Source organism: Pleurodeles waltl, chromosome 7 (assembly GCF_031143425.1).
Source record: "Pleurodeles waltl isolate 20211129_DDA chromosome 7, aPleWal1.hap1.20221129, whole genome shotgun sequence".
Taxonomy (NCBI): Eukaryota; Metazoa; Chordata; class Amphibia; order Caudata; family Salamandridae; genus Pleurodeles; species Pleurodeles waltl.
Window position 1 is genome coordinate 1,479,585,393 of NC_090446.1, and position 13,122 is coordinate 1,479,598,514.

A 13,122-nucleotide genomic window follows, 5' to 3' on the forward strand; every position below is an offset into this window, starting at 1 on the left:
AAGTTACATTTGCAAGAAAATGTGTATTTTGACATTCAAATGCATGCTTCTTTTTACCCTGATTAAAGTCCCTTCAAAGATGGCAGCCTTCCTTACACAAATGTAAGAGGTCGTTTTGTCCGTCTTCTTGGTCTATGCCGTCCTCTGGTCACATTGAGCTCAATTCGCATAGACGGCTCGAGACCAGAACGCCAACGTAGGCGGGACTACCGGTCCTGTCCTGCGCAGTGATTGGTTGAGTTTCCACACATTGTCCTTTGCCTGTGGGTCGTTCACTCTCGTTTCCGGTCTGTGGGTTGTCAAGATGTCGTTGCGGGTTCTTGTTGGGGTGAAGCGGGTCATTGATTACGCCGTAAAGGTGAGGCATTACGGTGAAGTTTGGGACCCACGTGGCGGGATGAGAAAAGTTGCTCCGCTGTATACTGCCTGTGAATTCATTGTCAGGACTTCTCACAAAATAACTTGACCTTCATCTGATTCATCTATGTTCAATAAACATAAACACGTGAGCTGTTCGCCCTGTCAGAATAGCAATTTTTTGCAATAAACAGCACTAAAAGAAAAAAAATAAAGAAGTGGCTATGAAAACGATGATCTGATTTGGGATTAAAAGTTGGAGGTTTTTCAGAAGTATTGTGTAACGGGCGTAAGACTGTATTTAAGTTAATGGTGTGGGTAGGTGACAGGTGCATGAATGACTCGGAACATTAAATTGTGGTGAACCCCCAAAGATCCTTCTCAAACTTTCCTGTTTTAGCTATTCTTCCTGGCTGACAGGCAGATAAGACCACTACTTACAACAAGCATTGGTTAAGCCAATAGGTTGTGGCAATCCAAGAGCTATAGGTGTTGGCAGTAGAAATGCATATGTGCATGGCCCTGGGGCTGTTTTTATTGATAGACACAAATGCATTAACATTGCCAACACTTACAGCTCTCACATTGCTGAGACTTATTGGCTTTGCCAATGCCAGTAGGGCTCGCGTCTGATAGAATTTTTAGTATTGTTTTTGTAGTTGAATTGTTTAGTAGTGTGGTTTTCTTCTACTTGAATTTATTGTTGGCACTAAAATGGAATGAGATAAAATGTGCACTTAACAGGTAGGCATTTTGCTCTAATGTGGATAGTAAATTGCTTACATACAGTTTGTCAGTACGCAACGTAAAACGCAATGCACCGCCAGAGGTGTGAAATTATTTTAGTCCGACGCGAAGGACATATTGTTTGGGGTCAAGGTCAACATGTTTTCAGGTTTATTTTGTCCTTGGGAGAAGTAGGCCCAACCCCCCCATGCAGCACAAATCCATTTGGCTGCCAGTTTATAGCGAAGGGAACTGGCTACAGTTGAGATAATATTTGTGTCTTTATCTTAATGCTGTTCGAACTTGCATTTATGGTTCTTTAATGGGAAGCCTTTATCATAGGGTGAGTGCTCTTAATAAAAGTTGTACGGTCACACTGCACTACTGACAGTAGTTCCAGTAAAAAAATGTGTACACATTTGAAAAGTAACAATATGAGCCTACGTATAATGCTCCCAGAATGCCCCCTGATTATATGCAAATATTTGCAGAACCTTGTAAGCAAGATTGATGATTCTTTGCTTTCAAAATAAAACTTTCTGGAAAAAATGCAAGTACGAAAAAAAGTTTCGATGTATTACTGTGAAGTTTTGGGTACTGTTTCTTTGAAGCGTTACTTAGTAAAATGTGTTGATGCAAGCTAGTATTTCCCAAAAATATTCCTAATGAAAAATCAGTGGAACCATTTTCAACAAGATTATGAGAAATATGAAAATAAACAAGCACTGGCAAAGCCAACTGATCCGACATTGGTTGTCATTAGTTTGGTTTTGTCAGTGCGTGTCTTGTTTTAACATTGCTTTTGTAGCATTTATTATTGTGGGAACTGCAGGGCCCTTAACATTGTAACACACATTTTTTTTTGTATCAGAAATCACATGTTGCCACAGTAGTTCCTGTCACTGAACAAAACCACTTCAGTGCCATTATGCTCCTTGTGGAAGAGCAAAATGCTATCACTTGCAGTAAAGCCAGCTGATAGAGAAGGAAATAGAATTTTAATAAAAACAAAATGTCTTGGTTAACGCCAGACCTAATTAGAGGCCCAGTTCGTAAAGAAAGTCACAAAAATGCACCCATGGTATATGTCTTTGAATTAGTGGCTTTCATTAAACAAATATTTACAGAAGAAGACCAGGAAATCGCACTCCTAGAAAATATTTGTGAACTGTATGTTGGCGGAAGCATGTATGTGTAGATTTGCTCAGGCGAAAATCTGTTGAGCATTTACAAGTTCACTTTTCCTCCAACCACTTTTTTTTCAACCCTGGAGGAACTTCTATTTCTGCCCTTTATAGGGGTAGATTTCCAACCTTTCCCATTATGGGAAAAGATCAGAGAAGAGCTGGTGAAAATCTTTAAAACATGCATGTTAAGAGGTTTGCACAGACTCAAAGACATTCCAGCCCTGGAACTATTGCTTACTGCTTCCTCCAGCCCCAGTATGTAGATTTGCGGAAAGGTAGCAAAATAAGGAAATTGCTATAATAGGGCTTGAAATTGCTACTTTTCAAGCCCTAGTACAGTATTGGCATAATCAGAAAGGCTATTACATAATAAGATTGCTGCCATAATTTGCAGCTACACTAGATTGCACCAAAGGGACAAGTAGATTTTTTAGAGGACAAGTAGATTGAAGAAGCAACCTGTCCAATCGACAATTGGATATTTTCTTTAATTCCACACCCCTGCATCCCACAGTAATATAATGCTCCGCTTGGTTCATAAGGTAGGCACGTTTTAACTGTTACGCTTTTTACTAAGTCAGTAATCTATCAATTAGTTCAGTGCATTACAAATGAAAAGCCCCCACAGTTTATATAAAAAAAGAAACCCACTTTGCCACATTTTAAAAGTCAGAAAGGCGGCCTTTTAAGTCAAAAATCCGTTGTAGTAAGAGGCCTTTTTCACAACTCCCCTATCTGTCTGAAGTGGCACCTAAGTAAAACAATTGTTTGTCGTGAATTTAACATTGCTCAAATGCATAACCTGTTGTAGCAGGTGCACAATATATGTTCTATTCAAATTAAGGGTTCCTTTGTCTTCCTCTATTCAACAAACTATAGGATAAAAGTCTTTTACCTTCCATTCACCCTAATCTAAAGTCTTTACTAGTCTCACCTCTGGCATTTTGACAGCAGGTCAATTTACAGACTGTTCGTCATGTCTCCGTTCTTTATTCGTCCATCTTAGTTACCACTCCCATCCTTTCACTAATGCCTTTCTGGCTTCAGACCTTGGTTTAACCCCTCGACAGCCACCATACACACACTGGATGACTCCGTGGCTTTGGCACAACTGATCTGGAGCAGGGGTATTGGACCTGCTCACTGCTCCTCGACCACATCTCTACAAATCTGCCTCTTTCAACGTGCCTTTTCCTCTGTACGTTCTTTTCTCTTCTTCTACCCAGGTTTTTTTAAACATTATCTGCTTGTGTTTTAATCCCTTTCCTAGGGTCTTTCTTTCTTGATTTACTCAAAATGTATTTGTTACTATTTTTTAACCAGTCCGATTAACCCTCCAGGTTAAGCACATATTATTCAACATTAAAAGTAATAATTTCTTGGTAAAAGTGATTTTATTTTCAGTCACTGCTTTTGACTGTACTATTTTGATTTAGTAACTTACCACTGGTGCACTCTTTCTCAGTTTTAACAAACTTAACATATTTACTCCGGAATGCACTAGTGTTATTCTGTTTTATTCACAGAGTTGTTTAGAATATAATAATCTCGGGATAAACGTCTGCCATTCTCTTATCTTTATTACCTCACTGGTGAATACAGTATGTCTATCTTAGAATGTGTACCTGTAGGTTTGTAGCCTCCAATGTGGCCGCCCTGCCTCCTTAACTTAGTACAGCAGTGAGCCGTCAGCTGACCCAGCTCAGCAGCCGCCTTGGATGTAAGTTAACCGCCGTCATCAGGGCTCACTCATTTCTTCCATCTTGGGAGGGAGCACAAGGTGCTGTGATGACATAAATACCTCGTCCTTTGATGACTGCAATGACAGTAGCCTTACCTTTAAAGCTAAAATAGCATGCTCGTTTTCTGGTGCACACTTACTCTGCCCAAAAACCCCCGGCCACCCGACTTAGAATATAGTTTACCAGGACTACACTTCTGTACAGAGCTGAGTAAAGGCAGCTGAAGAGGGCAAGCGGTAGCACAGCTTCCAGTTTCTTGTTTTGTTACTGTTTTAGCTTTATAAAATGACTATAACTTGGGAGTCTTGCGACTGAACAAGTTTCAATGGAAATGCTGTGCTCGTTGGTTGAAGGCAGGCTCTGTCTCAAAGGAATCCATTAACTCTTTTACCACCCACTGACTGACTATCTGTGACACCATTAGTACACAAGCTGCTTACTCTTCGCCTACACTTCAGAATTCTTCCCACAGTTATAACCGTGATCTGTAATTCCAGTTTATTGAAAACTGTGCTGCACATTTTCTAACTTCCACAGCAGTCTGTTTGCACATATCTGGTTTGTATTCTACTGCTCTGCCTGTATCACATTGTCTGTTTATACCGCCTTGCCAAATGTTCATGGTCCATTCTTTCTTGCCAGCACCTTTGCATTTCCTCTCAATGTTAACTGGCATTCTTAACCCCCCCACTTGTACTTGACATCCGTATCTCCACCCTGCCCTCAGTTGCTCATATGTTTATCTACAGATGGAATGTAGACATTGAAATGTACTCCGAGATATTGCAGAATTTAGTAAGTGCTATACCTCTGTGGAATGTATACTTATTTATTACCTCATTAACATAATGTATTCATCTTTAGCATCAGCTGTGTAAACTTCGGTTTCCTTTAATTAGTGCATTGCCTCGTTCCAATCATTTAGCTATCCCAGCGTGCACGTATCGTGGCTTTGTTTGTTTTATTAGTTTGTTGCCTCGTTTTCCAAACATATTTATCCATGAATGCACCTTTATTGGGCTCTGTTCACCTATTCTGGTTAGTTACAGTCAGATAGTCTCATCGAAGTGCACCTCAGTGGACATCTCATTCAGTTTTCTCTGACTGCCTCCTGATCATAGTGTAGTAACCCCAGAACTCATCTCTGTGCGTCTATTGGGCTACATCGTCTAAACACATCTTTGACATATGGTGGCTTCCCAGACCGCCCCTCGTTTAGAATGCTTGTGTACGCCTTGGCATTGAAGGCACCATAAATCCTACATACAAATATTTCCATCATTTTCAATTTCTGGTTTGGTCTGTTAGGCATGTACCGTCTGTTGACCATACCCTACACCGTGTTTCGTTTTTCTTCAGCCTATGGTGTCAGAAGGCACTGTTTCCTTTGCTGTTATGCCTTGTTTTAACTTTCGGAGTTTGCAATGGCACTTTGCTCTTCAGTGGTAAAACCTCTCCATTATCACCTGTGTGCCTTGTTTGTGAAAGGATGATTGGGGACCGCCATTTTTAGTTGAAGATTAAATTCTATTCTTATCAAGTTGGGTTTTGAATGACATTCACACATCACGTTGAAAGTAAAGCCTGAAGACGATCATTAACCATTTTGTGAGTCAGTTGTGAATCACGCCCCTTTCTGTCCCTTCCCACCTTCCTAAGTTTTCTCTGCTTCTACTTCTTCACAGTTCCCTACGACACATTGTACAGGCAGTGAACTCCTTGTGTACTTAGGAATGCCTATTTTGTGAAAAACTTTTTATAAAGTTTATATCTCACTTTTAAACTACCTCTGCACCCCATGCGTTGTTCCAGCCTAACAGTGAGATTATACATCCTAAACTACAATTTCCAGAGATCCTTGTCAGTTTTGGGTGCATGATGGCAATGCAGGTTTTATTTTTATGGGTAATTTGATACTCAGCTATTCTCAAATGGCTCTGAGATGCATATATTTCTTAATGCTAGGATGCTTGGTTACGAATGCATTTCCAGAGTATGAGCAGGCCACGAAAAATAATAAAATGTTATTAGACCTACAGGTCTAATGTCATAAATAATCTGTTCGACCTAACTGTAAAGCTCTTGACCTATCAACTGGTTCAAATTATGTAATCGTAGGCAAATATTTGAATTCACTGAGCCGCCATTTTTTTCATTGTCACATATGACATAGTGCAGCGTGTCTGTTGTTCAGAAAACTCTTGTTTAATAGACTCAGGTGCTCATTTTGACTTCGGCAGTCTTTTGCCAAGACCACCATCGAAGCAGGAGCCCAAGGTCCGAAGACCGGCATATTACGACTCACCAATGGATTTCCGCCCATAGACAGGCAGAAATCTGACACCGTTGACCTGCATGGTGGCTGGTAAGAGGCGGTTTCACTGCCCGCACTGCCACGCCGCAAGGACTCCGCCCGCCATATTATGAGAAGTAATTTGGCACTGCTGTCCTTGCATGGCGGTGCGGCATTGGTGGTGGAACCGCCGATATCCACCCCCTCCCGGATGACAACCTCAGCGTGGGCCAGACAAGTAGGTGGACCAAAAGTGTGTGGGGGAGTAGGTGCATTTGTGTGGTGTGTGTGAGCATGTGTGCATGTGTAGGAATGGATGTGCGTTTGTGTGTTTCTGTATGCGGAGGCAGGGTGTGTGTGCATATATGTGAAGAGATGTGTGTATGTGTCTGAATGCAGAGGGGCTGTTTGTATGTATGTGTGTGGTCAGGTGGGTGTATGTATGCGTGCAATCGGGTGGGGTGTTTGTATGTATGCGTGCAGTCGGGTGGGGGTGTTTGTATGTATGCGCCCAGGTAGGGGTGTTTGTATGTATGCGGCCGGTGGGAGTGTGTGCCAGGAAGTGTGTGGGCGAGTAGTGGTTTGTGTCTGCAAGTGTGTGGGTGCGTGTGCCGGCAACAGGAATGGTTGTTTGCTGCCTTGTAATATGTCCGGCGGTCTTCTGTATGCCGCCGACCCGGAGGTGCTCACAGCCGGCCGGGGCGGTCCGACCACACCAGTAGGACTGGCGGCGTTGTGCCAAACTTGTAATGTGGCAGTCTTTACCGCCGGCACCGCCACACTTGTAATGAGGGCCTAAATGTTTGCGCCATATATAATACAAATCTAGCTGCATATAGGATATGTATGACCCCTGACTTGCCTCCTAGTCATAGCCACTGGAATTATGCGATTGTGTGGCTGCAGCGATTTTCGCATAATGATAGATTTGCCGATTTTGCCACTTAATCCATCATCTACCTCGTAATCTGTGGATTTTAAAAAAACAATTGTTTGTTGAATAGTTGAAACGGTTCAAAAGTTACTAAATACGCGATGACATGTTGCAGCGCAGTGAAAGGCCCTTTGCAAAGTTAGACTGGTCACCTTTCTGTTGCTTATTGCTATATTTGGATTTTACCTTGGTACTAATGAGGTGCACACAATGCCCAGAGAGAGTTACCAAGTGTAAAAATGCCAAAATATTGAAGTAATATTGCTAAATGTGTTGCATTATGCTGCATAATTCCAGTGGCTCTGCTTTTAGTTCATTAACAGCATTGTCATTGGAGCAGGGCAAGAATGGTTCTCTAATCATGGTTCAAAACTAGCACTATTCATATATAACTAAAGCGAAGTGTACTGTACTTTACAATCAGAACATTTTGCATTGAAATAGCCATACACATTTCAAGTCACATGCAGTTTTACTGATAACAATATGTATAGTGTACATACAGTAATGTTTGGAAATCGACTTTCTGCAAATATTTGTCATTTGGACATCACCAAGTAAAGTGTTCTGATTTTTTTTTCCTCTTATTTAAATCTATGAACCATAATTCTTAATTACAAAAAAGTGCATTTGTAATCCCTAATATATTTTGAAATCCTTGTACTATTTTTTTTAGAAATGTTGTGTGTTAGGAAAAAAACTGACATTCTACAGCCCTCTGTTTCACAATTATTGTCAGACCGCTCGCTTTACAAAATCATCAAACTGTAAGAGAAAAAAGTAAATATAAATTTTCAGCTAAGATAACCAACACTTAGTAAAAAGACAAACTGACATTTGACCTCTGTACTTGAATAAACAGCAAATCTGTCAAGATAAAACAAGATTTAAAAGCATCTTTATTGCTCATTCATTTTCTGAATGAACAGAACACTTGTTCCTTTCCAGCTCAAGTTCACTTGCCAAAACGAGTTGGTCCTAAAAATAGCTCAACCTTATCACTCACCGTAGCATATGCGGGCGATGTTTCGATGCCTGTCAATGAGTAGTGTTTTTAGTAATGGGCCTTAACCAGGTTTCCTCATTTGTAGAGTTTAAATAAAAATCCTTAATTTACTTTGAAAGCCAGATCATGAGTGCCCTTTAAAGCTATAAATACATGGATTTATTGGTGTAAGTAGCTAACTGTAAAAGTTTGGAATGAATGCACTGTCTTATTTTCAGTTAGCGGCAAGTGTATATCATTTTAACAAAATTCCTCGCTGACAGCACCTTTTTGTATCGCTTTGTCCTGTAAACACAGCCATCTTGTCTACACATTTTTGAACGCAGAGTGCTTTAAATTAGCTTTAGGAGCTAGGTTTGATTTGCAGTCCTAGTGTGGGCTGTTGTACCAATAATTTGGTCGGATCACACGTGTCAAATCATGTCTTTGAACTCTTCCAGCAATATACCAGATCTCGCCAGCCTCTGGACAGAACTTTCTTGCTGCCATCATGTTTCACACACCCAGAGTCTGGGTGCTAATAGGTTCCAAAAGTTATGTTGTATTTAAGGTGGTGGGCCTAGATGTCATCTCTGGCCTGCTTGCTGCAGTTTTGGAGAGTCCCAGGTATAAGAAGTCTCGTCTTGTAATTAGTAATGCGTGGCAATGGTGGTTATTTTACCCAGCAACACTTTACATTCTGGAACTCAGTTGTGTTTTTCCCTTGATACATGGGGAAGCTCTTTCAAGGTTCAGATTAGGGATTCTTCTGTAATAACAAACCCATAGTCTGAATCAGCAAAGAATAGTTTGTCTTAGTCTACAGGACCCAGGTATTTTGTGTGTATCTCCCTCTCTCTCGAATAATTGAGTTTGTAGCAAGATTTGTAAGGATTGCTCCACTACATTTACCTAATGTTTTCTACTGTAACGTAGGCACTACTAAGAATCTACATGAGGCAGCCCCTCTCATTGTAAGCATATAACAATAAATAAATACTTTTCCTAACTTCACCTCGCCTCACTTCCCTAGCATTTGATGCTAAGAGGAAGTGGGTGACTCTTGCAGTGTGAACATATTATTCACAACTAGTAATATCAGGGCTCGAAAAATCTACTCAACCACTCACTAGTTTTATTTTATGAGGTCAAGCTATTTTTAGATTCCACTCGACCCTTCTGGGAGTGGACAAAGAACAGGTGTTCTGGTCGGTCAGAAAGTGAATTAGCAATTAAGATGCCTTTAAATCTTATTCTTGTCACATTTGCTCTGTGTTCCTAGACAGGGGTCAAAAGTCAGTTTGTCTTCTTGCAATGCAAATTATTTTCCTTTTGACTGCAGAGTTCCAGGATTTTGTAAGGTGAACTGTCTGACCTAGGTGAAGTGAAAGTCTTCTGGTATCAGGTGTTTCTTAACACACAACATTTGTATAACTAAGTCAACTTTACAAACATTTCAAAATATATTTCAGTATCTGTGAAAGACCATTTTTGTACTTCTGTGTGATGAAAACAATATTTTAGTAGGATGAAAAAAAAGTCTGAACATTTTACTTGGTGATGAGCAATTGATAAATGTTTTCCGAAACCCCATTTTCACAGATTGTTAATACACTGTATAGTGTGAAAAGCTGCAAGTTAATGGGAAGGTTTTTGGACATTTCTTGGAAATTTACTGTCTGTAAATGACAGTGTGCTACCACATCATGCTTAAGTTATATATTTATTGAAAGTGAGTGTTTAAACGTAAACTGAGAAACACTCCTGCCATGATGGCAAAGCTATTAGTAAACTAAGAGGCAGGCCATGCATGGATCATGTGTACGCTATATGTGGGCTAGATTTATTATACCTGGAGCAAACATTTAGTGTATTTAATCAAACAAAGAGGTTTTTGTTTTTCACAGCAGAAATGCTGAACTCACATATTTGAAGGTGCATTCATATGTGAGAATGAAGAAAATGGAGACTGTAAAAATACAATATTTGCCTAGGATCACACAATTTGAGACCTGTTTCTGGGTCAAGTACATTACAGTTAGGTTGAGTACATTATTCAAGCTACTCGACCTGCAGGTCTAGTAATATAGTTATGATTTTTCGAGGCCTGAATTGCTTTGCCGTTGGGAAACTATTTTCCCGGCATTTAGGTGTGCATATTTTTGTAAACTCACTCTTAGTTTTAGTGTAATATTCTTTTTCAAGAGAAGTACCAAACATATGATTCATGAGGAGCTTGCTCTTATATGCCCTACTGTAACAATAGTGCACAGCTAGAGTCTACTGATCCCGTATGCCAGCTACCTATGTGCAGATGCATCTCCCATATTCAGGGTGCTTGTTCAAGTGTTGTTTACGTATGCCAGATAAGGCTACATATGTTCTGTTACTTGGCATTTGTGTAGTGCGCTTAAGTCGTGACATTAGCTTGTAGCTCTTTAAGTTGTTCTTGATGTGTGATATCCCACAACTTGAGTTTTTGTGTATACCTGGGTCTTGGTCTTTGTTGCAACACACTCGCTTATCTGTGGTCTATAGATATACATAAGGATTAGTTTCCACCAATTCAGTAAATTCAAAATCACCTTGCCACAAATTTCTGCTAAGAATTGAGCTTTAATTACATGCACAACAGTGAATGTGTTCTTTAATTATCACGCACCCTTTACGTTTTCATCCCATATAACCTTGTGATTGGACTATACAGGGCCTCAAATGCTGGAATGTGTACCATCACTAGCCTGGGCAAAAGGGACCATGTGTCCGCAACCCATGAAGCATTGCGTTGGCTCCTGGTGTCCGATCGCATTCTCTTTAAATGTTTATGCCTGGTTTATAAATACCTTTATTATGTGTAACTTTACCTGGTATCCAAAAACAAGCTACAGGTTTATTAAAGACAGTTTTGTGATATCTGCAAAATCATGTTAAATGTCCCAAGATGCAGTCTGACTACCAAGGCAAAAGGGCATTCTATCTCCATTCAAGATCTCAGATACAGAACAGGTTATCACAAGACGTTAGAAACTCTTCCTCAATTCTGACTTTCTGGCAGAAGTTGAAGTTTTAAGTGTTTTGCTAGGCAGTGTTAAGATCAGTGCCAAGAGACCCCTAATGGGATTGGGCACTTAGGAAATAATGTAATCTCTTAGTCATTCAATAGGCAGGAATGAGTGTTGCTAAGGGTGAAGAGTGTGATATTTCTAGGATGGAATTGCATGTAGTTTTGTGTTGAAAGGTGTCTTTTATTGGGTGGTTGGCACATTGTGTAAATGATGTTTTAAGGCGAGGTGAGAAAACTGTGTGTTCTATTAAGCTGATTGGGAATTTTGCTTTTGGTGGTCAAATGCTATCTGTGTCTCTGTGAGACATATTTAGTCTGTTTTATGTATCATTATTGTCTTATCTTTTTATGTACTGGCATTATTCACTGTTATGTCAGAAGCAGCACTGTATGCCCACCTATCGTCACTCACAGGAGGAGGTGCCCATGTCCAAATACACTCCAACAAGGCTGTTATCCACACAGAGAAGCATAGATGATGGCTCTTCTAACTTCTGGCAGGGTGCGTAGCACAACTCTCATATTGCCTATACATGAAAACTGCATGCACCTAGTGCACTCAAATATTCATGTGCTGCATCTGCGTAGTCCATTTACTTACAGTGAGCTCAAGGTCAGTCCACTGCTTATCATTGGTTAATTTTTTCGCCATTATTTATGCTTGTGTCTTAGTTGATGGTTTTCATTCCTCTTATTCTGTTTATCCTTGATCAGAAGTACACTGTTTTAAAATGTTCCTGATTGGATAAGTTGTATCCTTCCACTGCTCACAATTAGGGAACTACTTTTCTCTTTTAGTGCACCATGGGAGTACATGTTTTTTTCTTTCTCCCGTGTGCTCGTTTATTTGTCATTTTGCCCCATTTTCCACTGTTCTTGTTTTTTTCCACATTTCCTCTGTCTCCACCCCTCCACTTTTCTGTTGCTTTTGACCAAGTGACTGACCAAGTAGGCAGGCTTGACCTGGAGGCAAGTATGTATGCAGCACATAAACAGTAATAAAGTAAAAACACAATGCAAAAAAAAACATACACCAATTTAGAAAATTAAAGGAACATTTAATAAATAAAATTAGACGAAAACTTTAAAAACTATCAGTTTAATTGGTGACATGCAATTTTAAAAGTTTAAGTAAAACATGAATGAATTTTAAATGTATAAAAGCACAAAAAATACCCAAAGACTTCAAGGCGCTAACGACTTGTTAGTCCAGATGAAAGTATTGAATAAGAATAGGGTGGACTCTCTTATTCTATGTCCATAGAGTTTCAAAGTTAAGTGCCACGTTTTCTGTGCTTTTCTGATTCTCCAGCAAGAACATGACGCGGAAGGGAGTTCCATAACTTGGCCGTTGCCACTGAGAAGGCTCTTCCTCCCCATCTTCCCTTTCTTAATTTGGGGACAAACACTCAGTTTAGATTTGGTGAACAAAGCTGCCTTGTAGGATCATACCACTGGAACATATCTCTCATTGCTCCTGGGCCTAATCTATGTAGCGCCTTGTGAGCAATGCACAAGGTTTTAAATATAATATACTTTTTCCACTGCTAACCAGTGCAGCTTGATGAGTTCGGCTGAGACTAAATGATACTTCAGAATGTCTAGTATCAGTCTTGCTGAAAAATAGAATCAAGATGCAATAAACCCTAACTGTGGGTATCTGGTCACACTAGCCCGAGACAGAGATATAGGTTCAGGCCAAGAGTGATGGAGTATGGAGGTACAGGGACCGGGTGAGGCTCACTGAAAAAGTTACTGGTCAGTTTCAAGTATGCCTCTGGAACTTTTTGTGTCCCTGCAGCTCAGAACAGAAGGTCAACCAGCTGACTCTTGG

The 13,122-nt window shown here is 40.2% G+C and overlaps 1 protein-coding gene across 1 annotated transcript in view; it reads left to right on the top strand.

Moving 5' to 3' along the window:
• The first annotated feature begins 243 nt into the window (after window positions 1-243).
• The window catches only part of ETFB (electron transfer flavoprotein subunit beta), a 244,895-nt gene continuing 232,016 nt past the window's right edge, over window positions 244-13,122 (top strand). The window contains exon 1 of the mRNA XM_069201211.1: window positions 244-358. Coding sequence (XP_069057312.1) covers window positions 305-358 — 54 coding nt within the window. The 5' untranslated portion in view covers window positions 244-304. The remainder of the gene's footprint in view (window positions 359-13,122) is intronic.